General features: G+C 44.2%; 1 protein-coding gene across 1 annotated transcript in view; it reads left to right on the plus strand.

Moving 5' to 3' along the window:
• The first annotated feature begins 1,323 nt into the window (after positions 1-1,323).
• The window catches only part of LOC109951103 (ATP-binding cassette sub-family A member 1-like), a 56,335-nt gene continuing 30,488 nt past the window's right edge, over positions 1,324-27,170 (plus strand). The window contains exons 1-10 of the mRNA XM_020585395.1: positions 1,324-1,455; positions 3,484-3,597; positions 5,330-5,423; positions 9,819-9,960; positions 10,261-10,379; positions 17,800-17,921; positions 18,212-18,415; positions 20,593-20,682; positions 24,430-24,688; positions 26,013-26,291. Of these exons, the coding sequence (XP_020441051.1) occupies positions 1,399-1,455; positions 3,484-3,597; positions 5,330-5,423; positions 9,819-9,960; positions 10,261-10,379; positions 17,800-17,921; positions 18,212-18,415; positions 20,593-20,682; positions 24,430-24,688; positions 26,013-26,291 (1,480 nt within the window). The 5' untranslated portion in view covers positions 1,324-1,398. The remainder of the gene's footprint in view (positions 1,456-3,483; positions 3,598-5,329; positions 5,424-9,818; positions 9,961-10,260; positions 10,380-17,799; positions 17,922-18,211; positions 18,416-20,592; positions 20,683-24,429; positions 24,689-26,012; positions 26,292-27,170) is intronic.

Consider the following 27,170-nt stretch of genomic DNA (forward strand, 5'->3'; position numbering starts at 1 on the left):
TTTCACAACCACAATATCCCAGTTAACTTTAAACCAGGGAACACCCTGCGGCAGAGACTGGTCCACCTGAAAGACAAAACAGGACATAAACAGAGTGATGTGGTGTATGCAATTAAGTGTAGTCAGGAGTGTAACAACTTCACAAACACATGGCCCAACACAGGAGGGCCAACTCCAGTGGACCAGAGTCAGCAGTCCACCTCCACCTGAAGGACAAAGGACATTCTTTTGAGGACAGTGTCAGGTCCGCTTGGCACGACCTGCCTCTCTTCTGCCTTCCTCTCTCCTGCTCGCTCTTCTTGCAGGATCAGCGCCTCAACTGTGTCGCATTTTGTACTTAGTGACTTGTGGGTTATCGCGCACAGTTGGGGCACATTACTGTAATCACCCTCCTACCTCATTTATACCTCTGGCGGACGCTCTACTGTCGCATTAACGTGCATACCCTATAACAGCCTTATTGTCGTGGTATATATTTGTACGTCATTTTGCTTCCCACGCTGACAGTTCCTGTGCTGTGGATTTCCCTTTTCGTCCGCCTGTCCCCTTGGTTAGCTTGTCTATTCACCTGTCCGTCCTCATTTTCCTACTCTCCTGGTTCCTGCCGTTAGCCTGTCTACTCCCCTGGTCTCCTCCACCATCTCTACACCACCCGGATTGTACATGTACATGTACATGGACCCTGTTATGTTGTTACTTTGTGTTTTTGTTAAGCCCTTTTCTTTTCACTAGCACCTGGGTCTGCAATCTTGAGTCCTACCATAGTTCTTCCTCACTCTCCTGGTGAGGGAGACAAACCATAACAGACAGTGAAGTCCAGATCCTCCAGAGAACATTGCTGCTTTGAGAGAGGAGTTAAGGAAGCTATTTTTGTAAAAATAGAACACCCCTCACTAAATAGGGGTGGTGGACTAAGAAAATAGAACACCCCTCACTAAATAGGGGTGGTGGACTAAGACACAACTTGTCATCCATCTACAATCCTGTTTTGACATCTCTGCCCAAACTTTCCCACCAGGACAATAGGCATCGGTCGACAGGGGAGGATTCAAAGACAGGTAACGACGCTCACTGATACTGGGCTATAACAACTCAGTCATTAAGGGACATTGTTGGACTTCAAAGGACTGAAACACCAGCGAGGGGGATAAATATCTTCTGCTCAACACCAGTCACATTTTGTTGATACAGGTGAATCCAATTTTGTTCTGCATAAAAACCTGTAGGCCTACACCTCGATAATGAGGTCAATAATGCTGTGATTAATTGTGGGCTAAATGTAAATGAACGGCGTCCCTATTTTATTTTGAAGTGTAACAGCGGAAGCAGTGCGATTGATTGATTGTGCTTTGACTCCGGTGAGTCCAGTTTAGTCCCGCACAAAAGCCCGAGCCGCAGATGTTGGTGGAGGAAGGTGGAGGAGAAGACGATCTTGAGGCTGAAACACGAGGACAGGTATTTAACGCTTAACCCTTACATGCAGCCACTCTCCGGGACTCCGCTTCGTGTCCCGTCCACACTGTGTCTTTTAAACCCGGTGTCGAGGCAGCTGCAGTGTGAACTCGCTGCTGAAGCTACAGGTCCAGCTCGGTCCAAGTCCAGGTAACGCTTCTTTCCTTCTCTGCGTTAAAACGGCTTAAAGACGCGACACTTTTTTTCGTACAAGCAAAATAAGTTCCAAAGCAACGTAAATTCAGAGTTTGTATGAAGACACGGCGATAGAGTAAATCAAAACCAGTTCGGATTAAAACACGGGGACGTGGAGAACGGGCTTCTGCTCTAAAGGTTTGTCGAAACAAACTGAAACTAGACTTGTGTTTTAATTGATTCTTTTAACTGGTACAGAAAAGACAAGAAAAGTGGGTTTTTAAGGCCACTTTATTAAGCAGAAGCTTTTCAGTTCAAGTTAAAGCCCAGACACGGAGCAGTAAGACTGGACCTGGAAGAACCAAGCTAATAAAGGCATTATCTTTTCCAAAGCCAAGATCTAACAGAAACTGTCACATTTGAATATGCTGAGCCAAAATATTTGTGTAAAATCCATGTTGTGTAGTTTTCAGTGCAACCATTCCTCCTTAAATGTCATTAAAACTGATGATGTGATGAAAACAAGGAATTGATGTAAAGGTTTGGGACAGTGCAGAATTTTATTTTTACAGCTCTGAGCCAATTTGCACCAGATATTTTTAGGAATCAGTGTGAAAATATTGAAGCGATGAATAATGTTTGATTCAGAAGCAGATTAATGCAGAAAACAATATAATGATGAGACTTTATGAATTTCTGGTGCCTGATTCCCAACACTACCTCAAGTTAAAAGCATATAGGTAGGTAACATCAGCTCGTCCTTTACCAGCAGCAGCATTTAATGTGGAGTACATGGTAATGCATCAGGCACTAAGAAGTTAATGTTGACACTGCTGTGCTACATAATGAGTACTTTTAGTACTTCAAGTATGTTTTAAGGCTAATACTTTTGTTCTCTTATGTATCATTTTGAATGCAGGACTTGTACTTATACCAGAGTATTTTTACACTGTGGTACTGCTACTTTTAAGTAAGGGATCTGAATACTCCTTTCACCACTGCTGCAATACTGTGATTCATTGGTAAAGAGCAGAGACAGAAATAGTAAGTATTATTCATTCATAACCCAAACACCTAACCGACCTGATCAGGCAGCTTTATTTAAAGTCGTCCACGCCTTCACATACATTTCCTTAATGGACGATAAACTGTAAATTCAGAATCAAATCTATTGATCGAGCTAAGACTGAAGTTTATTGACAGATGAGTGAGTGCTTCGTGTGTCTGTTTCTGCACCAGTGAATTCAGGTTCAACCAGAACCAGTACTTTCACACACTGGGGATAACTTAGCTGCCGACTTGGGTAAAAATGTCAGTGACAGTCAAATGAAATAAAGACAGAACATTAACAGTAGTTATGTAAAGCTCCAGGATAGAAAAACAGGAAAGCAAACATCAACTCTCTTAAGAATTGACTGATTGCTTAAGACTTTTCTCAAACAAAAGCTGCCAAATATTCACATTTAATCTTCTAATGCAGTGAATGAGACAAAGGACACTGGACCTTCAGCTTAGAAAACAAATGAGGCTTGAGCTGAAGTGTGAGCTGCTGTGGCAGCAGCAGCAACGTTGGGGTTTAGGGATGTTTTGAGGGTTTTAGTGGATTTAATCAGAGTTTATAATGACAAACTGAGCAGAACAACATGTACATACATGACTAAAACAACTCAGGGTCCACTTTATTAGGAACCTCTGTCCAGTCTGATCCAGCTGTTGGTGCAAACTCACTTTGACGTTGTTAGTCTGATACTGAAGCTGCTGATCACACACATTCATGAGTCATTTAAATGTTAAATCCAGAGTCTGTTCACTCTCTGGTGGATATCTGGTGTGACCTTTGACCCTGGCACCTTTGAGCCGTGTGCTGGCTGAACCTCGTCTCTCTGTTTATTGCAGAGAGAGCAGCAGCTGGCGGTCATTCGGGCACGGCGACGGCAGGCAGGCATGTCCGTCTCAACGCAGCTTGGTCTGCTGCTGTGGAAGAACTTCACCTACAGACGACGACAGACGGTCAGCCACTCTCAGATTTGATCAGTTTCCACCTTCACACCTCAGCTGGGGGCTTATTATATACTGGCTGCAACTCATCAATCAAATGGTCTCTAAAATATCTGAAAACAGTGAGACATTTGACAGATCGATCAGAAGGGAACAATGTTGTTTGCCAGTTCTTGACACAGGACTGAAGAATATTCACCTGTGAGCAGCTGGAAACAGATTTTAGTTTAAAAAAAAAACTATTTTAAACCATTGATCATTCCTAATTGTTAAAAGTAAACTTTCTGGCAGGTGATTGATTGACTACTGGTCTGTATTTATTTCATGTTCCAATGACCGATAAACATCAGAACCCATTAGAGTGAGCGGGAAGCTTCATCACCTTTAAACAGTATCTAATCAATGATATGTGTCGGACTGAATAATAAGACGGTACTGAAAAGATGCAGCAGATGCTCGTTGCCATTACCAGTTCTTTCATGGATATGAATTAATAAGCATCTGGTGGAAAAGTTTTTATTGTGACAGAAACAGAAAAGTGACAGCAGGTGCACAAATGTTTTAATGCGAAATTTCACAAAAGATCAATTTTCTGCCAATACACAGATCAATTGATTGGACTAATCATTTCATCATTTTTCCTTTCTAAATTTGAACTTCATAATTTTCTATGATGAATTTTACAAAACAAAGTGAATGTTGCTTTCGGCTGTTCCCGTTAGGGGTCGCCACATGTTGACATTCGGCACGTGTTTTACGCCGGATGCTCTTCCTGACGCAGCGCTGACTCGAACCTGGGCTGCAGCAGCGAGAGCGCTGAATCCTAGCCACTAGTCCATCAGGGATCGCAAATTTTACAAAACAAAGTAAACTGATAAATAATATCCTAAATTTAGGATTCTATCTAATGTCGTAGTTTGTCATCACTCAATCAATAATCAGATATTCTTCTTTTCTGCTTGGTATCTGTGAATAATATCATCTCTCTCTTTTTATGTTGGTTGTGCAGCCTGGTGTCTAAACCAACAAATCACTGTAACTTTATGATTCAGTCTAATATTCATGTACTATATCATCGTTTTTGTCTTAAGCTCTATCTGACCGACTCTGTGTGCGATGTAATCTCATCCATCCTTTGTCGTGATAGTCGGACTGTCTCTGTGTGAACTCCGTTCTTCTTCCAGCTGTGGAATCCCATCTTTTCGTCTCTGATCGACCTCCACAAAGTGCACCAATCATCAGCAGCTCTCTGTCTCATGAAGCACAAGTGTCTCTCATTTCTTTGGTTTTACATATTCGTGGAGCAGTTTGTGCTAAACCGAGTTTAGCTCAGTTTGCAGTGGAGGCTCACTACCCAGCAGCTCACATCTCTCTCTCTCTCTCTCTCTCTCTGTTTGATCAGCACCAGTGTGTTCTGATCTGTAATCTCTGTGTATTGATCAGTTCTCCGTCCACTGTCCTCGCTGCTTCATCAGGGCTCGTGTGAATTTATTGTATTTGTTCAGTTTTTAGCAACTGACTGTCTCTTGTTGCATGTTTCTGTGCTGGTTGTGTCTCTGCTGCTGTTGTGCGTCTGCAGCTGATCAATCAATAGTCATCATTAAATATGAATAATTCTAATAATAAGACACGTAGCTGCTTCCGGCCTCACACACAGACTCACTGAGTGAGCGGGTCAGGATGTTGTCAAACCACACGGAGAGCGTGTTACTGGACCTCCTGACTGTCTCTTTGTGTCTCTCAGCTTCAGCTCCTGGTGGAGATCGTCTGGCCGCTCTTCATCTTCTTCATCCTCATCGGCGTGCGGCTCAACTACCCTCCATATGAACAACATGAGTGTGAGTTCAACAAACCTTCATTCAACTGCTTTGTTGGCTGCTCAGTAGCTTTCACATTTGGATCAGTAAGATCGAACTGACTGCGGTTCAGAACATGAACAGAACATCAGTGGTCATTTAGTCCACATACTTTTGGCCATGTGCTGACTACAACCTGAGACTGATCAGCTATTACCGTCCTGCAGCATTTCCAGCCTCAGGTCTGTGGAGCGGGTCGTCTCAGGTGTAGCAGCCAGGTGCATGCTGGGAGCTGCGCCTGGTTATCAGCAGCACTCAGACCCTTGCACTTTTGAGGACAGCTGGTATCTGCTGTCATCTTGACACTGAGCACTCAATTGATTGCTGATAATCACAAGTTATAGATTGATAATGGTGGTGGAGGAAGCACAGAGCTGGCTGCTGCAGGATTTCAAATTAAAGGTCTGCATGCTGAATGAGGCTGGTTTATGTTTATCACAGCAGTTTATGGCTCCTTATCTCTGGGCTGTATTGTCATCAAATCTGGTGAAGGTCACAGGAATAAAGTCAAAATTACATAAGAACGCATTTGACGCTGCAGCTGAAGAGTTAAATCTTAGTGTGTGTCTGCGCATCAGCACACACCTGTGTGCGGTTGGCTTTCTCCCGCTCCTTCATCAGCAGCATCACGTCTTTGATTTGCTTTAGATGACCGCGTAGATGGAGCACAGGAAGCTAAAACTCCAGCAGCTCCTGTAGTAGTGCTGCAGCAATCCATCAGTTATTCAGCTGAAAGGACTGGGAGCAGCCAGCTCTTTGGCCAGAAATGAACGAGAGGGACTTTGATGGCGTAGACTGAGGCAGAGGAGCACTAAACAACAAAAAGAAGTGAGGGAGAAAAGATGTTTGGTTAGAAAGACTCAGCCTTATACAAGTGTTCCCCAGACCAGGTCCAGGACCAGCTCAGCTCAGGCCCAGCAGTGTCAACGTGGACCGCGTTAAAGGAAGACGTGCTGTTTGTGTCAGAAATATCCATGAAGACGCTGAACACGACTGGACATGTTTGTGTGGACACAGTGCAGGCTAGCTGCTAAGCTAAGCTAACCATGTCTTCATGAGTTACATAGTCTGGTTTTCATGCACAGACATAGGACGGATTTCATCGTCTCACTCATGAACGGTGTGGCCTAAAAAGTCTGAGCGATTATTTCAAGTGTGTTTCAAACCAGGCCGACAGAAAAACATCAAACTGACGCAGAACGAAGGTCCCTACATGGACAAAGTCCCTCTGCTCTGATATTTATTGTCAGCATGTTTGAGCTACTTGTGTTTTACTTGAGTATTTCCATTTCCTGCTACTTCATACTGGACTTCACTACATGGACTTGTTACTGCACTATATGCATTTGATAACTTTAGTTTCTTTCAGATTAATCAAACAAAACACAGTAGAAATGTGAGACTTTACTGGTCCCCAGTGGGAAATTCACCAGCTACCCTGAAGTATGTACCTTTTAATTTTGGTACTTCAATAATATTTTGATGCTAATACTCTTGTATTTTTACTTCAGTAACATTTTGAATGCAGGACTTTTACTTGTAACAGAGTATTTTTACACTATAGTATTACAGATGAAAATGCGGAGCTTCAGGCCATGTTATTCACTGCAGGAATAAAACTAGACTGACTGGAAATGCATGAGTAAACACTAGGCTCCTCATTCATTGTGTTTAACCTCTGATTGTCTGGTGCCTGTCTCTGCCAGAGTTACGCTGAGCTCAGGAGTAAGGAATGAGGTTACTAATCTCAAGTTTGCTGCAGGAAGTTGCGTGTCTTCCTGTTTTCCTCTGAAAGCAGAAGCTCTGACGACATGAAGCTTTTAGTTCTGCTGCAGTCGCTATTGGACGAATATTTCTGCTCTGATCCAAGCAGCATGTCAGCATGATGGAACCTGTCAGGACTCTGAGGAGCTGCGAGAAAGTTCCTGCGGATCAGAGATGAGCTGGGAGATTTACAGCTGATACTTTAAGAACCAGTTTTACACAGCAGCGGCGTGTCTGTTCAAACTGTTCTTGATATATTTAGAATAAAACCTGAAATCAGAAGAAGTTGGGACTGTATGTAAAATCAAAATTAAAACTGAAAAACAGTGATGTATAAATCATCTGTGTCCTGAAAACAAAACAGCAGCACATTGTTTGATGTGACACCTCATCAACTTTATTCTTTGTTCATAATAAACTATCACTTCAATGCTGATGCTGCAACACAGAGCCCTTTGGGAGCAAAGATGGGCCGAGGACCGCCAGTTGGCCAACATATGTGTGAGGATATCATTGAAATGATTAAAAACAATGTTCCTCAAAGAAAAATAGGAAGCAATTTGGATCTGTCGCCCTCTACGGTGCAGAACATCATTAAAAGATTCAAGGAGTCGGGTGGGATTTCAGTGCATAAAGGCCGAGGGCCGAGCCTGAGCTGGATGACCGAGCTCTCCAATCCCTCAGACGGCACCGCATCAAGAATCGTCACTCTTCTATCAGCGATATAACCACATGGGCTCAGGATGACTGGCTCACCCGTGTCAGCCACTACAATACGTAGTTACATCCATAAATGCTGCTTAAATCTGTACTGCCCCAAAAGGAAGCCCTATGTCAACAGTGTCCAGAAGTCAACTGCTCTGTGCTCAGAAGCGTGTGGGAGGGACCGTCACATGGTGGAAATGTGGACTTTGGTCAGACCAATCAGCGTTTCAGGTATTTTTGGAAGGAATGGACGCCGTGTGCTCCGGACCAAAGACCAAAAAGCACCATCCAGACTGTTAGCAGCAACAAGAGGGTCTGTCATGGTCTGGGGTCGTGTCAGCGCCCTGGACAAAGGTCACTTCCACTTCTCTGATGGCTCCACTAATGCTGAAACCTACAGAGAGATGTTGGAGCAACACATGCTGCCTTCAAGATGACATCTTTTCCAGGGATGCCCATGCAGATTTAACGCCACAGATGGCTGCCATCAGTTCTGTACTGGAAACAAATTCCTTGTGTGTAACATACTTGGCCAATAAAGGTGATTATCCTTATCCTTATCCAGATTTCAACAAGACAATGCAAACCTCATAGTGCCACATTACCAAGGCCTGGCTGTGGAGGAAAAGGATACGCCTGCAGTCCCGACCCATCCCCGCTAGAGAATGTGTGGTGCATTTTGAAATGGAAATTGTGTCAAAGAAACCCCAGGACTGTTGGACACCTTAAGACTTGTTTGCAGGAAGAATTGGACAAAATGACACCTGACACACTGACTCACTTGGTGTCCTCAGTCCCTAAATGTCTTTTAAGTGTCGTGAAGAGGAACGGCAGCATCACACTGTGGTGAACACTTCACTGTCCCAACCTTTGTTGGAATGTGTTGAGATTAAACTTTTTTTCATGTCCAAGGGCATGTCTTGTTTGGTCCAAGACAGCGATCTGTACTTTACTGCGATAGAAAACAAGGTAGGTAGGTAGGACTTTATTGATCCCATGTTCCAGCAGAAATAGAGAGCAGCAACAAAACACCATAAGAACAAACACCACACACACATCTTGAAAACAAGAGAAAAAAGATAACGTTACTTTATCAATGGCGTTAGTGACTCATTGATTATTACAGCTGTTGGTGAGTTTTGTGTTGATTGACTTATTGATGGACTGATGGTTCCAGGTTGTTGTTCTGACCTGGAACACCTCTGGGATTAGCCTCTTATCTTATCTGAGCTGATTAGAAAGAGGCCCGTTGGCAGTCCTAAAGGTCCTGATAGCTTCATCAACATACAGTTGACGGGGGCTGGAGCCGCTGCTGCTGGGGTGGGGTTAAAGGTTGAAAATCTGCAGCGGCTGATGCTCCGCTGCAGGTGATAATAACCAAGTCGCAGGTTATCTACCTGCCTGAGACCAGGTGAACGTACGGACGTTTGTTCCAACGCAGCGGAAAGATAAAGAAGAAACGTCCTGTTTCAGATTAAATCTGACGAAGCTGCTGAGACATACATCTTGTTGTCAGTCTGAATCTCATATGTTGGCATTGGTAAAGGTTAGGGTTAGAAGGTACTTTGTTAGAAGCCATCAACATGATTGGGTAATTGATTGAGAACCTAGCCTGCCCACACGTTATCCCAGTACTTTCTAATTTTTCGACCAGGGTGTGATCTGTGTTTTTACCGCACATCTGTGTATCCAGAAAATATTGTCTGATACGTTTTATAAAGACAAAGTGTAAAACAGCCTTGAGTGCAGTCAAAGCCTGATGGGAACTGTAGTATAAGAACAGAATAATGTGTTTTTAATTGATCAGGTTTTACTTGTGCTGGGCAATGTTTCTGTTGTGTTGGCCATACTTTTACTTTACTGAAGATTTTCCAACATAGCCACTTCCTGTTTGTTTTCCATCTACAGGTCATTTTCCCAACAAGGCGATGCCATCGGCCGGCACACTGCCCTGGATTCAGGGAATCCTCTGCAATGCCAACAACCCCTGCTTCAGAAACCCGACGCCAGGCGAGTCTCCAGGCGTCGCTGGCAACTTCAACGACTCCATGTGAGACCATGCTTTTATTCTGAAGAATGGTCCCTCTGCGACCTGACACATTCATTTACAAATTTGTTTTTTGATGAAAACACTCAGACTGATGCAAATTTAGCCTCACTGACACTTCAGCCGCTATAAATGCGTCCACTTCCATTACGCTCATTCAACATCCCACATAGAAGCAACATTTATTCTGTTTATGCTTTATTACACCTGCAGAGCACCTCTTCTCAGTCGGTGCTTGTCTTCAACTTGTGTCACACTCTCAGCAGCGACTCTGTCATGTTTAACAAAATTTTGTTTCTGCAGAATTTCTCGTCTGTTTTCGGACGCCAAGAAGATTCTTCTCTACAGTCAGAATGATAAAAACCTGGATGGATTCAAGGAGCTGGCCCAGGCTCTGCAGGGGCTGCAAAACAGCCAGTCAGGTAGGAGACTGAGAAATAGTCAGAACGCAGGGTCAGTGTTTCAGTCCAGCTGGACCCAGCCAGCACTGAGCCCTCTTTGAGTCTGGGTGCATTCACCTCGTCAGTGTCGGCGCTTCATCACATTTAGAAGGTGAGTGGTGATGTTGTGAGTTTGACTCCACAAAGTTTGACTGCAGTGACACTGCAGATGAGAAATACACAGAGATCCTCAGAGGCTGTATGGTAGGATATTATATTGATGTGGAAGCCATCATGTCTTTTTTAGATTTACATCTGTTTGTGGTTGTGTAGCATCTCTTTGCGATGGTTCATAATCAAAGATCTCATTAGATTCAGGTGTAATCCCATCATCAGGACAGAAGGGTTGCAGGAGCTGGTGCTAAACATCATCATTAGAGGAACCTTACAATCACATAGCAGACTGTTGAATCTTCTCTGCTTCAGTCTGAGTCTGTGTGTGAGGTGAGATTAAAATGAACGGCAGATTTTTTAAGCCATTCATCTCTGCTGAGGTGTTTAGAGCTCAGCATTGTCCCTCCTCTGGTTGGAGTTTTTCAGGCTTATTAAACCAAAAGAACTTTGCTCCTCTGTGTGTTCATTTGCATTTTAGTCTCACTGTGGGGGGCGTTTCTTCTCTCTACCTGCTCTGACATGCAGCCCGCCTCCCTCTGAAGGAGAACAGCACTTTTCTGCTCTTTATTCCTCAGATCACCTCTGATCACGCAAACTGACATTCGTGAGAACGAGCTGTGTGGTGTGAGCGGGGGCAGGGAGACGAGCCACGGCAGGTTTACCTGTTTGAATGTTCTCAGGTGACCTCACCTGGGTGCAGAGCAGCTAGAGAGGGCTGGCTCAGAAGAAGCATTAGGTTTGAGCAGGTCCTGTTTTTTCAGTAATAAGCTATATGTCATCCTTGTTGTCCTTATTAGTTTATTCAGTGTCATAAAGGCAAGGCAAGTTTATTTATATAGCCTGTTTCATACAGAAAGGCAATTCAAAGTGCTTAACACAATGCACACAGATGGATAGATGGGACTTTGAAACACCAGTGTCTGCACAGTCACAAACGGTGAAGTCAGCTGGTTACTGAGTAATGGATGAAAAATAGAAGCAGATAAAGTGCAAAATTAGCTGAAATTAAGAAAAACTGATTAAAGTAACATCTTAGTTTTAAAAGTGGCTCCATTTGGGGCAGAACTCAGTTCCTCTGGGAGCTGGTTCCAGCTGTGGGCAGCATCACAGCTAAAAGCACTTTCACCTTGTCTAGTTGGCGCTCTGGGCACCACCAGCTGACCAGTCCCTGCAGATCTGAGACACCTTCCAGGCTTCAGCAAACAGGTCTCTGATGTATTTTGGAACATTGAGACTTGGAGACAGTAAGTAGGGCCTTACACTGAATTCTGTATTTAACTGGGAGCCAGTGCAAAGCTCTAAGGACTGGACTAATGTGGCATAAAAATGCACCATATGAGCAGCTCTGTCTTCTCATGTGCAATATAGTCTGTAACTGCAGATACCCTAAACCTTGGGCTGTTACCAGACAAGTGGCCCCTGCCCCCAGCCTCCTACAGCAATGCCCCCCCAGACATGTACGATGTTGAAATTCTGATATTAACAAGCTAAACATCCTCACCTCCCTACTTTGGATGGGGGGTGCAGCAGAGGCCAGTCAGATTCCAGGAGGCCTCCTGGCCCCACCCCACAGGTGAGGGTCAGTATGTCGCCTCTCTGTTCACGTCGTCCTGTCATGTTGAGTTTCCTGCACTTAGATCGGCAGCGTCGTGCTGAGTGTTGCTGAGTTCAGACACTGTGCAGCTGGACAAACACACGAGGTCTGAGACCGGATCATATCTGAACCTGGACCAGTTCACTTCAGGGTCTTTACCCAGGGCAACAGATTCACATGAAGCCATCGGCGCAGTTCTTTTCACTGTTGATTGTTCAGCAGACTATTTTCTGGATTGATGACTCAATCACTGGTTTCCCACAGCTTGTTTGATTGGACAGTTTAGTGTCACGTGACAAAGAGGCAGGTATTTGGTCTTGTCACCTGAAAAATGACACTGATCTGAGGAACTTATTGAGGGTATCTGAAGACACCTGGGGGGTGTTCAGTGCGGATGGATGGTGTTTCCTGTGTGCTTCAGCCGTCTGTGCTGCTCTTCTGTCACAGCCTCAGATCCTCATCAGACGAACAAACAAAACCCAGTCACCAGGTGAAGTGTATTCTGATCATAACTCCAGGCCAGTGACAGCAGCTGTACTGCGTGATCAATCTTTAATCTGATCAGTCACAGAGGCACGGATATGAACACATAGAGGACATATTGCAGCAGGGCTCAGTCCAGACTGTAGAAAACACAAGAGTTTGTGCTGCTGCTTGATGTTTAATGGAAAAAAAGACAAAACAATTTACTTCTGTGTCAATTATCACTGAAGTCTATATTTATTTCCAGCATGATGTCATGGCAGCTGTTTTACACTGCAGTAAGAGAAAACAATGAACTGAAAAACGCATTACAAAGAATAAATTCATCTTAAATATTATAAGAATATCACAGTGACTGTCTACACAAGATAAGTGTTGTGGTATGAAAATCTATATTTTAATGTAGCCTCGTCTCCTGTACCATTAACGCCTTTCTACATTCAGAACACACTAAGCTACTGGGGAAACGGCTGTAAATTCAGTTATGGTGATTATACTTGTGCACAGAGCTCCTGCCTTCACGCACGCCTGTGCAGCAAGAGGCTTCCCTGTACCAACATGGCAGCTCCTCACAGGTCAGAGAAGGTTACAGGAGACAGGAAGTTGTTGTTAGCGTTCACGCACAGATTCGATGACGCTGTCTTTATAAAGTTCCCATCCACAATGAAACATGAAGCTGGTGTCCAAACCCGGCTCTGTGAACAGGGGACCAACACCAAGACAGGGAGGGATTCAGTGTGGTTGTAGTAAAGCTGCAGCCTGCGGACGCTGACGGGACACACAGCCATGTTTGTCCTAATGCTCCACCTGTCCGCCAGCTGGTGATGCATTCATTTAGCTGAAGGAGGACGACGATGTGTCTGTTGTTGCTCCAGTGTGGACATTTAATATTTAACACTGAGTGTGTTGGTGGGGAGCTGAAAGAATTAGCTGATGAATAGAAAACTGACATCTGATTAGATAACTGATTAATAGTTTCAGTTATTGATCAAAACTAGATCTCAGGTTCTCGGTGGTCAAAGTTTACCATTTTTCTTTGTCATACATGACAGAACACTGAATCTCTCTGGGTCACACTGGATCCAGTACCTTTCATATTGCTGTTCAGCCAGAGGATCGGTTTGATGTGATGAAGCAGCAGATTGAGTCAGAACATGGACACTGAGCAGCTCCATCTGTGTGGCATGCTCAGTTTCTGTATAAACACTCAGGCTTTTACTGGGTTTGGGTGAAGGAGCTGTTTGGTTTCAGGCAGATGTCTGAGGATTCGTTAATGCATTTGCATGTTTCAGTGCATGTGAGCCCAGCAGACATTTAATCCCCGAGTTACTAAAACCGTGAGTTAGACTGAGTCTGTTTATGAGCCCGGTCCATTTCCTCCAACCTGCAACATGGAGCTCAGTCTGAGAAGGTGATGTGGCTGCAGTGACAGCAGAGCTGCTACTGGTGGGAAATCGAACCATAGAATCACTGAAAACAACTGTACCAGCAGTACCAGTACTCGTCCTGCAGAACGGTCCGTGTCCCAGTAACGTCTGATACTGGATCATAGTGACTAATTACTGTGTCCATCACTTTAATGCTGCAGCTGGTAAAGGTGGAGCTGATGGTAACTACCTTATATACTTATACTGGGAAGTACTTTCCATCCTACTGGGTAGCTGGTGGATTTCCTACTGGGATCAATAGAGTCTGCTGGTTCTACTGTGGGGTAGCATGGTGGAACAGTGGCTAGCGCTGTCACCTCACAGCAAGAAGGTTCTTTGTTCGAGCCCCAGCCTTTCTGTGTGGACTTTGCATGTTCTCCTTGTGCCTGTGTGGGTTTTCTCCGGGTACTCCGGCTCCACCCATAGGAGTGTGTAGTTGTCTGTCTAAGTGTCAGCCCTGTGACTGGCGACCTATCCAGGGTGGTCCGCCTCTTACCCGATGTCAGCTGGGATTGGCTCCAGCTCCCCCCAACCATGTTTAGGATAAGCGGTAGAGATGAAGGATGGATTCTACTGTGTTTTGTTTGATTCCTCCGATTCTGAAAGGGAACTAAACTTATCACATACATGTAGTACAGTAAGAAGTACAAGGTTTGTCTCATGGAGTGAAGTCCAAGTATGAAGTAGCAGAACATGGAACCAGCCAAGTAAAACTGTGCTGTACTTAAGCACAGTATTTCAGTAAATGGACTTGCTTTCCACCACTGACACAGTTAAATGTCTTCAATTCTCTGAGGCTTCCTGTCTTTCTTTAAAAGCTTTATTTATTCAGGGCAGGTCCACTGAGAGGCCACCTCTCGTTTTCATGGACACATTCATACCTGGAAGCTAACCAGTACAACCAGACTGACCCGTGGCTGGAAGCAGCCCAGTACTACCACAGACTGACCTGTGGCCACTGAGCAGCTCCACTGGAGCAGTTAGGGTTGAGGGCCTTGCTCAGGGGCACCACAGTGGTGTCACTGAGGGTGGGGTGAGCAATGCTATGTCACCTGTCCCACCCAGATTTAATCTTGCTGTTCCAGGGACTAACTGGTGACCCTCTGGTCACAACCTCACTTCTCTGACCTCTAGGCCACCGCTGCCCCATGTCTCCACAGCTTGGATGACTCAGATTTGCAAACAGAAGGTTATGATCTGGAGGACATAAAGACCAGCACAGACCTGCTTTTCATACAGTGAAACTGTCCTTTAATCAGTCACTGACAGAAGGGTAACAAGCTTCCTGTTTGATGTAACCGTGTTGAACTGAACACGTGGCGTGTTTCTGAGATCATCAGTGTGTAGAAGTTTCTTTGTTGCAGCTGCTTGTTCAGACCTGTAGAAGAAGAAGAGACTGTGGCGGGCGTGTGCGCAGGGTCTTTGCCCATGTGGTGTGGTGTGATGATGTGATAAATATGTGGCGTGATGCGTGTTTCCTTTGAGCTCCACCTCAGCCTCCAGGCCTGTGACAACAGGCTGGTGAGTGTGTAGGGGGAAATCAGCAGATCTCACTGCGGCATGTTGGGAATGAGCAGAAGACAGGTCTAGACCTATGTACAACTTCACTGAAGAAACCTCACCTGTTATACTTATCACATTGGCATGCCAAATATGGTCAGCACTTCCTGTTGAAAGTCCCAGGAGTCTCAGGTGTCTGTCTCACCTGAATTTTGGTTCAGGTGGTCCCAAGGAAAAACTGAATAACTGTTGTCTGTTAAGCTGCGTTCACATCCCAGCTGAGGTTTCTTTCACAGTGCCTCAGACCTGGTGTTTCCACACAAACCAGATGTTCTCAGATCAGATTTGGGCCACCATTTGCTCCTCAGTATTCTGGCCCAGCTTTTTGAATGAGTTGCATTTGTCTTATCGTCTTACTGGGAAGGACAATCAATAGTGTGTTACAGTAGTGTACTCTACTAGACACAGAAGTAAGCAAAGTAAGAATTTCATTGTACAAGGAAACACGTTTCCCCACTGTGCATATGACAATAAACATTTAATAATCTTAGTAAAATAATAACAACCATTGTCTTGGACTTGAGGTAGTCACTGACCCACCAGCCTGGGGGGCGGCTGTGGCTCAGGAAGTAGAGTGGGTCGTTTCCTAACCGGAGGATTAGCAGTTAGATTCCTGGCTTGTCCAGTCAACATGTCAAAGTGTCCTTGAGCAAGACACTGTACCCCCAGTTGCTCCCGGTGGTGTCACCGGTGTGTGAATGTGTGTGTTTGGGAGTGCGAATGGGTGAATGGCCAAATAGTGTGAAAGCGCTTTGATTGTGCTGTAAAAGCATAGAAAGGTGCTATACAAGTTTAAGACCATTTAAGACCATTTACCTTCTTTTTTTATTTCCAAAAATAATTCTCTTTGTTTTGTCTTTGTTTAGTTGAAAGAAATGTTGCATCCAGTTGTTCCCTTTTTTTGAGACAAAAAGTCTATAGGACCACAGTCGTTCAGTGAGAGCCTTAAATATATCTGGGTGTCGTCTGCATAGCTGTTATAAGCAAAACTACACTCCTGGAAAATTAGAAAAAGTGGAGCATGTACAGATTGAATAGGAAGGGTCCAAGAATTGGTTCTTGTGGGACACCGTATTTCATGGTGGTTCTTTGAGATTCACTATTACCGATAATGACTACATATCCCCTGTCTTCTAGAAGTGTCAAATGCTGCATTAAGATCTAATAGCATCAAGACTGTTAAGTTCCCTGAGTTGTTATTCAAGCAAATGTCATTTCAAGTCTTTATGGGAGCAGGTTCAGTGCTATCATACAACCAGAAACCTGACTGAAATCTATCCAGGATTTCATTTCTTTGCAGGAAGTGCTTGATTTGGTTAAAAACTACTTTCTCAATAATCCTACTTATGAAGGGAAGATTTGAGATGGGCCTGTAGTTACTTAATGCTGACGTGTCCAGGTTTCTCTTTTTCAGGAGGAGCCTTATAGCTGCAGTTTTTAATGATGCTGGAAAGATGCCTGATAGGAGTGAATCATTGAAAATATACAACAAATCCACTGCCAAGGAGCCGAAAACACTTTAAAAAGCTTAAAGCTAGAATAACTGAGCAGGTAGACGTTTTAAGATGCGGTGCCATCTAGTGTTGTTAACTTTGTTTCGTAGATGGTGATGAGGTTGTATTCTCTGCTTGACTGAGTCAATCTAATACTTTATCAGATATTTTCAGTTTTTGATGAAAAAATTGTGCAAACTTGTTACATTTTTTCTGCCGTGAGGAGCTTTAGGGGCAGCTGCAATGGGGGATTTGTTAACCTGTCAACAGTGGGGAATAAGGTTTGAGTGTTATTGATACTTCCATTAATGATATTAGAGAGGTGGCCTGTCTAGTTCTGCATAGCTCAGAGTTATAAAGACAGTTTACCTTTCTAGGTGTCATGGTGGATCTGAAGTTTAAACATGGAGGAGAGTGACTACAGCGATGGGAGAGTAGTAGCCTCCATGTATCCTGACAGGCAAAACCCAGGGTAAAAATGGCTGCTTGTGATACATCATTACAGTCAACACTTGATGACACTGTTGCCAGCCTGGAAATGGAGGACTAAAGTGTGAGTCTGAGAAATGAGGGAGCACAACCCCATCTTCAGTGGAAATGATGGCAGGGGATGTTGAAATTTGTGTGGCAGGGACGAGCAGGTAAACATGTTCTGGTTTGTACAGGAGGTGGAGGGCGTGTCAGTTTTCTCTGAGGACACACTGACCTCCTGTTTCTGTTTTCTCCCACAGGCTTCAAGCTGAAGCATTTCCTGCGAGACAATGAGACTCTGTCGAGCTTTCTGCTGAGAAACGCCTCCTTCCCCAAACACAGCGTCCACCAAATCCGAGAGGCCGACGTCAACCTGGAGAAGGTGAGGAGAACGCGCCATACACGCTCAGTCTGAACAGGAGGAAATTAAAGTTGGGTTGTACTCATGAAAAGATGGGAACGATCAAGTGGAATAAAATTGATTATGGGAGCAGGGAACTGAACTCAGAAAATAAGGAACAGGTCAGAGAGAAGTGGAATAGCAAATGGAGCTTTGAATGAAATTGATCATTTTGAATAAAAGACTGATTGAAATTTTCAATATATTTGACAAAAGTTTGAGGATCTTAAATAAAGAAACCGTATGGGTTTACCTTCTGACTTGTATCTCAGGTCCTCCTCAGAGGTTTTGGGGTCCACCTGAGGGACTTGTGTCCCAGGGAGGGCGGCGTGCAGAGCCTGGAGGACTTTGTGATGATCTCGGACCGACAGGTGTCAACACTGGTACAGGAAGTCATCTGTCAGGCACCACCTACCTGGCTGAATCACGCTGAGGAGCACTTCCTGGAAAACCTGGACTTCCTGAAACCCATCCAGGTAAAAACACACCTGCTGACGGGTCCATGATGCCCTGTGAGACAGACCTGAATCATTAGTCATAATGTCCTAAATCTGCCCTTTGCTCAGAGACTGTCACTAGAAATGAGTTTCTTTCTACATCAAACATTTGCAATGATGATTTTTGAAAAAATACTTTTAAATCCAGAATTGCTTCCGTACTTGTTTTTGGTAACTGGTCTTCTTCCTTTCTGTCTTTTTGGTACTTTGTAGCATCTCAGACACACAGGTGGTTTATTTATTTATTTATTTATTTATTTATTAAAAACCAGAGAAATGTGCAGATGAAAATGTGGCTGCCCTGATTATTGTCTGCAGGTTGTCCTCTCAGAGTCATGATGTCACATCTGGACTTCATTAACTCAGTCCAGTCAGTTTCATCTGTCTCTGACAAAATAAGTGAGCTCCTTGTGATTTGTGTGCATAGTCAAACACAGTTCACCCCCTATTAGCTCCACACATGCGTCAGTGGAATAGTGTAAAAACTGAAAATGAGCTCATGATGTTTGTTTGCGACTGCAGATGGCACCTTCTGACTGACTGCTAACAGACATCTACCACTGAGTGCTGCACTGAAAGCTCACGACAACTTGGTTTCAAATGTACTTCAGTATTCAGGATTGAATAAGCAACCTTCAGAGAAAGTTCAGAAAAGACCACAACCATTTTATTCATATGTCGCTTGATCCTGATGGTTGTATGTGACCTCACTGGAAACCGTCTGGGTGGTGTTAAATGAATAACCCAGTGCCATGTGGGAGAATTTAGAAACCCAGTCAGTGTCCCTGTTCCCATCACCAGGCCGGAGTGAGATCTGAGAAACATTCTTCCACCTAAGCCAGTCTCTAAAGAAGAGTGTGACACCAGCCTTACAATAAGTAGTCAGTGACACTGATGCTGCTGAGCTGCAGCTCTCCTCAGTCTGATGCGGTATAAGTGATTTTAGCCCTATCAGGAGCTTTGAGAAGCCACATGTGCCACGTGCAGCCACCTTGAGGTCACGTTTTAATAGCAGATCCAGTCTGGTCCCACTGCTGGGACCCCCTGGGTAGGGAGGGTTACATCAGTCACTGAAGGTCTCTCCCAGGGCACAAGCAACAAACCAAAACAGATACAAACGGGAGTCTTGACTGTGCTAAACATCTGGACAGAGATTTAGGGTTTTGGTTTACCTTCCTGAAACAGACTGAGTCCTGAGCCAACAGTGCTCAGGGCGTGTTCACCTGGCTCACACTGTTCAGGTGGCACAAAGTGAAGGTGTGTACTAGCACTGTGTGTGTGTGTACTCAGTGTCTTATGTGTGTGGGAGGAAGCATGTCTCAGCCCGTCTCTGCTCTTTACAGTCTCAGTTTTCGTAGCCTGGAGACCGGTTTAAAGGCTTTGGCGGTTTGAAAGTGAGCTGCTCGTCAGCCAGGCCTCAGCTTCTTTTGTCTGCAGGAATCTACGAGCTCCAATTGACTGTGTGAACCTGAAAGTAACAAAGCGCTTCTGTCTGAACCACGAGTTTCCACAGCAGCACATGCAGAAATGTTTCAGAGAAGATGCTTCAGTTTCACACAAGCGTTCAGCTGTTGAGAACAGAATGTTTTCAGTGTTTATTTGCTGATGACTAATAAAATCACCAGACAGAAGACAGTGTTGAACTAAACCGAATCAGTTCGGAAAACTGAGAAAGAAAACCGCCCCGCTGCATTGAAACTCATTGTGCTCGCAGTGATAAAATAACACAACACTGTTTGTCTTCATTCAGAAAGGTTGGCTGTTTTCTGGACTTTTTGTTTGTGCTGCAGAAACTGTTTATTTGTCTCTAGTTTTCTCACCAGTACCAGCTCAGAGGGTCTGACTGTGTCCAGTAATTTTTTTTAGAACTTGTGGGGACTTGATGTTCCTATTTTTATGGATATTACTTATTTTTAGTTTGTCAGTTTTTTTTTTTTGTGAAAGCGGCAAAAGATGACAGTGAGATTAACACTAACTTTGACACAGTGATTAAGAAACGGTTAAGTGAAGAGGAGACCACAGCACTGTAATCGTCATCATGTGGCTTAAACAGCTACTTTGTTGTTTCACTCTGACTTTTACTGCGTGTTGAAGATTTGCAGCTTTGAAGTGAAGCTGGAAACTAAAACCAGTTTGTATTTTTTTAATTTTTTCAGGGGAACATGGAGTCTGAGCCCGAGGCTGTCAGACAGGTGGCCAGGGCGACCAGCAACCTCCTGGACAGTCTGGGTTCCTTGGCCGTTGAGGTGAGAAATGCACCTCACAGTCCTCTGCAGGGTGTGATGTGACCTGCTTTTTAGCTGGAACGGCTGTGTAAATGAGTCTGTGCACCAGTAAAACCCTCATTCCACTGACAACATTGAGCTGCAGAAGCGGGCCAGCTTGTCAACAAACACTGTGACCAAACATATTCTGTCAAATATTTGTCCAGATCAGTGAAAAGTAACTTTATTTCTGGTGATGACTTTTTCCCTGGGATAAGACAAAAACTAAATAAAATGAACTGGTGTCCTCCAGCAGAGTCAGAGTTTATCTGACAGTAGAGTCAGAGTTGGACAGATGCATCCCCCAGCAGAATGTGAGTCCTCCTTTGCAGCAGACCAAGGTCAGGGGGTTTACTTGGCAGTTCTGAGCGTCTGAGTCTTTGTGTCCAGATAAAAGCTGTTTTCTTGCAGCTGAGACAGTCGAGCTCGCAGCTGAACAAAGACCCAGACTGCTCAGCAGGTTTTCACTTCACAGTCTGAGCAGGACAACACATGAGTCTGAACTAACAACAAAGACTTAGCGGCAGTCTTCATCCTGCTCGGTGTCCCGCTGAGACACCACGGACTGCAGCTGGCTGTTGGAGCTCATAGCACTGAGTACTCTGAAAGACGCACTCAGAGACATGGTGATAGTGGTGACACGACATACAACAGAACTGTAGCTGTCACCGGCTCAGCTGCTCTGCACAGCTCTGAGATGTGGGACAAATACAGGAGACATACTGGGGATAGACTGGGGACATACTGGGCACAGGCTGGAAGCAGAGTGGGTGTAAACTGGCTGGAGGCTGAAGCTGTTCTTGCTGAGGATGGTTTGATAATCAGAGTAAAGTTCAGTGAGACTGACCCGTCTGTTGTTTTCACGCCGACCTTATTGCACACTTCAACACACTGCTGTCCCTGACTCAGCATCCACATAAACCAAACACAGCATAGCAGTCACATGTTGACAGTTTAACCCAGGCTTTGTTTGCAACATAAAGCCCTTTAGCAGCTCCGAAGTGGGAGGAGGGCAGCGGAAACAAATGCAGATCCTGTGACAAGCATTACTCAGCTCACCGCGTTTCGGTAGGTTCCTCTGATGGAGACATCCCAAATGTTGTGTTTCTGTTCCTGTCCTGAGCTGACGGTTTGAATCAAACTTTATTTAAAATTGTCACTGTCACTGCCCTCTCCTGTTAGCCAGAGGAAAACGACCTGCCAACATTTCCAGGAACTTCTGGCCTACTTTCCTCTGCCACAGTGTCATGGCCACATGTAAGATGCAGGATTCACACTGCAACAAGCAGCAGTGCAGTTGTTCTTCATTACAAAGGCCTGGCCTGCAGGTAATCCCTTACTGACTGATCTGCTGACTGAGTCCAACAGGGACAGACTGGGGAAGCATTATTAAAAAAAGCCAGGGAGTAGACAATGTCTGTCTTAATTCTTAGGTTTTCGGTCCTAAATGATGAAACTAAAACATCTACAATAGTAGAATAGTACTGCATTTAAACACAGGCAGCAGAAGTGTGAATCTGTGTGAAATGTGCAGGAAAAAACTGTGGCCTGGTCCTTTAAATAGATCCTTTCTCTCACATTGAACAGTGACTGTTTTAAGTCTTGACCTGCAGTAACCCCCAGCCCTTCCTCTCTGAGCTTCCTGCAGGAAACAAGAAAGCACTGTGTGATCCCTGTTGCGTCTCTGTTCCTGCACCACGTGTCTGACCGCTGCATCTCCCTGCATACGTTACATTAAGATGAAAACAGTTCTATATCTGCCAGACATCCGCTTGGCTTTTCTTCTTGATCAGAGCATCGACCCGACTGGAGATACAAGATTTTCATGTGGCCAGATGTTTGAATTTTTGAGTCTTGTGCACATTTTACTACTAAACATGCCCTTTTAACCTTTTCAGTTACAGAGCAGCAGGTGTTCCACCTCAGGTCTCACCAAGTCTCTGATCTACTTCAAATAAGGAAGCATTAAACAAACAGATAATAAGCTCTAATATGCATCAGATAATCACAACTGTTTGAAAATGAAGATGTTTGGTGGGAGTTGCAGTCAAAAGATATGACGGATTATAGCACGAGTAGTATTATATAGTAGTTCTATGTGTCGATCTCAGGTCTGTGAGAGAAATATTGTAGAAAATCCACTTTTTAATATATGGTCTATATTTTATTTTTGTGAGGAAATGCCATAAAAAGAGGATTTTCCACAGAAAACACTGATGCCTTCTCCTTTGTTTGAAAATCCATGTTATTAAAGTGTCAGTGAAGGTGTCAGTTATGAAGCTCATGACACAACAGTAGCACAGAGTCACAATATCCTGTCAAGGCTTTTGGCCCCATAACTGATTTGATGAGTTTTGGACTTGCACAAGGCAATCCATACCATGCATGAGCACGTTTGGCCCCAAAGTCTAGTTTGTGTGACTTCTGTGATCGCTCGGTGCCGTGCCTGGGCACGATTCAGCATACCGTATGACCAGGGGGCGTACAGAGACAAATTTCACTGCCCGTCCTGAATCCATTCCCAAGTCCCGAGCGAGGTAGGGTGTGAATGAAGAGAGTGAGCAGTCTTAGCAAGAATGAAGTAGTGAATCAGAGACATAAAACATTGTTTTGTGATTTTTCCAAATAACTGCGGCCTCTCTCTCAGGTGTTAGTCAATGTGAAAGAGTCTTGTACTGCAGTTGTGCTATTTCTGACGGTAGTTAAATGCAGCACTGGCAAAAATGAGGAAAGAATGAGCTGTTTGTGTCTGAACTGAGACTTTGTCACATATGAGTCAGAACTTTGCTGCACTGCAAGCAGTTATTTTTCAGAGCAGAGGTCAGTCTGTTCTGAACTTAGGATTCATGCTGATGTCAGGTGTCTTTTAAATTCAGTTTCTGTGGATCTCAGTAAAGCCTCTGTCTGTTGTCTTTATCTTTAGTTGTTGTTTGTAGCTCTCTGCTTTGGTGGTTCACTTCTCTGGTTGCTTTTCTGTTATGTTGAAGATAAAGCAGCTATGATGTGAGTTTTAGTAATAAGGGTGTATAACACAATGTGACACCAGTGTTTAAAGCTCAGGTGCATGTGGTAGTGACTGATCAGCTGACTGTGCAGCTCCTCTCGGCTTCACGCAGCTTCACAGCGAGTCTCAGCTCAGCGTTTAGAGCCGGACCACAACGTCACCGTCCTGGTTCACTGTCACCGCTCTCACAGTGCGGCCCAGGGCCGCAGCAGGAAGCAGCTGTTCTCAGAGCAGACACTCTAAATAGCCGTTGTCCACGACCTGCCGACAGCAAACGGTCAGAGACCAGCTGGTGAACACAGTGCAGCAGTTAGCAGCTCCACAGCCAGAGGTGGTGGTGGAGACCAAACCCAGAGCCAACAGAGAGGGCGCACTGGGGTTCACCAGGGGGACACAGACACACTGCACATGGAGGAGCATGTTGTGACCGCTGGACGTGGGAAGAAGAAACTGTTCGATTACAAGTTCTACATGTCAACTTCAGTCCGAGTTGTGTTCATGACTTGTTTCTGCTAGATTCAAAGGTCAAAGTGTTTATTTGTCATATACACAGTTAGGAAACGTGTTTCCCTGTACAGTGAAATTATTACTTTGCCGTCCACATGAATGCCACAAAATACAAATGAAATATAAAGTAGATAAATAAGTAACACAAAATATAAGGCACTTTAAGCATGTACTGTGGAGCTGCTAGTGCCTCTGACCAGTCCCCTCTGTGTCTCCAGTTGGCCAGTATGAAGAGCTGGATCAACCTGAGGAACGAGATCATCTTCCTGACGCAGAATGCCACATCATCGCCCAGCACCATGTACCAGGCAGTCTCCAGGATCGTGTGCGGTCACCCTGAAGGTGGCGGTCTGCAGATCAAATCCCTTAACTGGTACGAAGACAGCAACTACAAGGCTCTGTTTGGCAACTACAACAGCAGTGAGGACGAGTCCGTGTCACTCTACGACAACTCATCCAGTGAGTCCATGCACTTTAGTTAAGAGTTTTTTTTGATTTGATTTGATTTATTCTTTCAAACATGCAGAACAATGACATCAACACACACATAATTACACAAATCCAACCAATGCTAATCCAGAATCAGTTTGCTTATACCTAACAAATTTCACTGCCCGTCCTGAATCCATTCCCAAGTCCCGAGCGAGGTAGGGTGTGAATGAAGAGAGTGAGCAGTCTTAGCAAGAATGAAGTAGTGAATCAGAGACATAAAACATTGTTTTGTGATTGTTCCAAATAACTGCGGCCTCTCTCTCAGGTGTTAGTCAATGTGAAAGAGTCTTGTACTGCAGTTGTGCTATTTCTGACGGTAGTTAAATGCAGCACTGGCAAAAATGAGGAAAGAATGAGCTGTTTGTGTCTGAACTGAGACTTTGTCACATATGAGTCAGAACTTTGCTGCACTGCAAGCAGTTATTTTTCAGAGCAGAGGTCAGTCTGTTCTGAACTTAGGATTCATGCTGATGTCAGGTGTCTTTTAAATTCAGTTTCTGTGGATCTCAGTAAAGCCTCTGTCTGTTGTCTTTATCTTTAGTTGTTGTTTGTAGCTCTCTGCTTTGGTGGTTCACTTCTCTGGTTGCTTTTCTGTTATGTTGAAGATAAAGCAGCTATGATGTGAGTTTTAGTAATAAGGGTGTATAACACAATGTGACACCAGTGTTTAAAGCTCAGGTGCATGTGGTAGTGACTGATCAGCTGACTGTGCAGCTCCTCTCGGCTTCACGCAGCTTCACAGCGAGTCTCAGCTCAGCGTTTAGAGCCGGACCACAACGTCACCGTCCTGGTTCACTGTCACCGCTCTCACAGTGCGGCCCAGGGCCGCAGCAGGAAGCAGCTGTTCTCAGAGCAGACACTCTAAATAGCCGTTGTCCACGACCTGCCGACAGCAAACGGTCAGAGACCAGCTGGTGAACACAGTGCAGCAGTTAGCAGCTCCACAGCCAGAGGTGGTGGTGGAGACCAAACCCAGAGCCAACAGAGAGGGAGCACTGGGGTTCACCAGGGGGACACAGACACACTGCACATGGAGGAGCATGTTGTGACCGCTGGACGTGGGAAGAAGAAACTGTTCGATTACAAGTTCTACATGTCAACTTCAGTCCGAGTTGTGTTCATGACTTGTTTCTGCTAGATTCAAAGGTCAAAGTGTTTATTTGTCATATACACAGTTAGGAAACGTGTTTCCCTGTACAGTGAAATTATTACTTTGCCGTCCACATGAATGCCACAAAATACAAATGAAATATAAAGTAGATAAATAAGTAACACAAAATATAAGGCACTTTAAGCATGTACTGTGGAGCTGCTAGTGCCTCTGACCAGTCCCCTCTGTGTCTCCAGTTGGCCAGTATGAAGAGCTGGATCAACCTGAGGAACGAGATCATCTTCCTGACGCAGAATGCCACATCATCGCCCAGCACCATGTACCAGGCAGTCTCCAGGATCGTGTGCGGTCACCCTGAAGGTGGCGGTCTGCAGATCAAATCCCTTAACTGGTACGAAGACAGCAACTACAAGGCTCTGTTTGGCAACTACAACAGCAGTGAGGACGAGTCCGTGTCACTCTACGACAACTCATCCAGTGAGTCCATGCACTTTAGTTAAGAGTTTTTTTTGATTTGATTTGATTTATTCTTTCAAACATGCAGAACAATGACATCAACACACACATAATTACACAAATCCAACCAATGCTAATCCAGAATCAGTTTGCTTATACCTAGTACATGTTTGAATGGAGTAGGAAGAAGTCAGATTTATCCAGTCCTACCCCATGACATCATCTTATACAAAAAATTTCATGCATCATTGGCTGCAAGCAGTATCTCTACATAGGTAATTCTCTTCTTCACCAGACAAGTAATACACAAAAAATTTAAAACAGAGTGTTTCCTTTATGCATTCTTGATTAAATTTCTTATTCTTGCATACATTTTGAATGACACATACATTTATAATACAAAATCTTTTTTTGGTCGTACGTATAGCATGAACTTTTAGATTTAACTGACCCCTTAAATTGTATCCCCCTTCCCTTTCATTAAATAGTTTTTGAATTCCACCAGGTAATAAATTGTTCCTGGCTTTATACATAAACACAGCAGTCTTATATCCCACTAAATCAAAAAATGTTAACAATTTAGACTGTATGAAAGCTACATTGGTGTGATCCCTATACCCCATCTTATGCACAATTCTTATCGCTCTTTTTTGTAATATATACAATGGTTGAAGTGAGCTTTTGTATGTATTGCCCCAGTTTTCAACACCATACTCTAAGTATGGTAAAATCAATGAAGAATACAAAATACGTAGTGCTTTCCCGTCCAGCATATATCTAACCCTTGCCAATATCTATATATTTTTAGCTATTTTATGCTGAACATATCTGATATGAGATTTCCAGGAGAACTGGTCATCAACTATGACACCTAGAAATTTAATTTCATATACTCATTCT

This window comes from Monopterus albus, unplaced genomic scaffold (genome assembly GCF_001952655.1).
Source record: "Monopterus albus unplaced genomic scaffold, M_albus_1.0 scaffold364.1, whole genome shotgun sequence".
In the NCBI taxonomy this organism is placed as follows: Eukaryota; Metazoa; Chordata; class Actinopteri; order Synbranchiformes; family Synbranchidae; genus Monopterus; species Monopterus albus.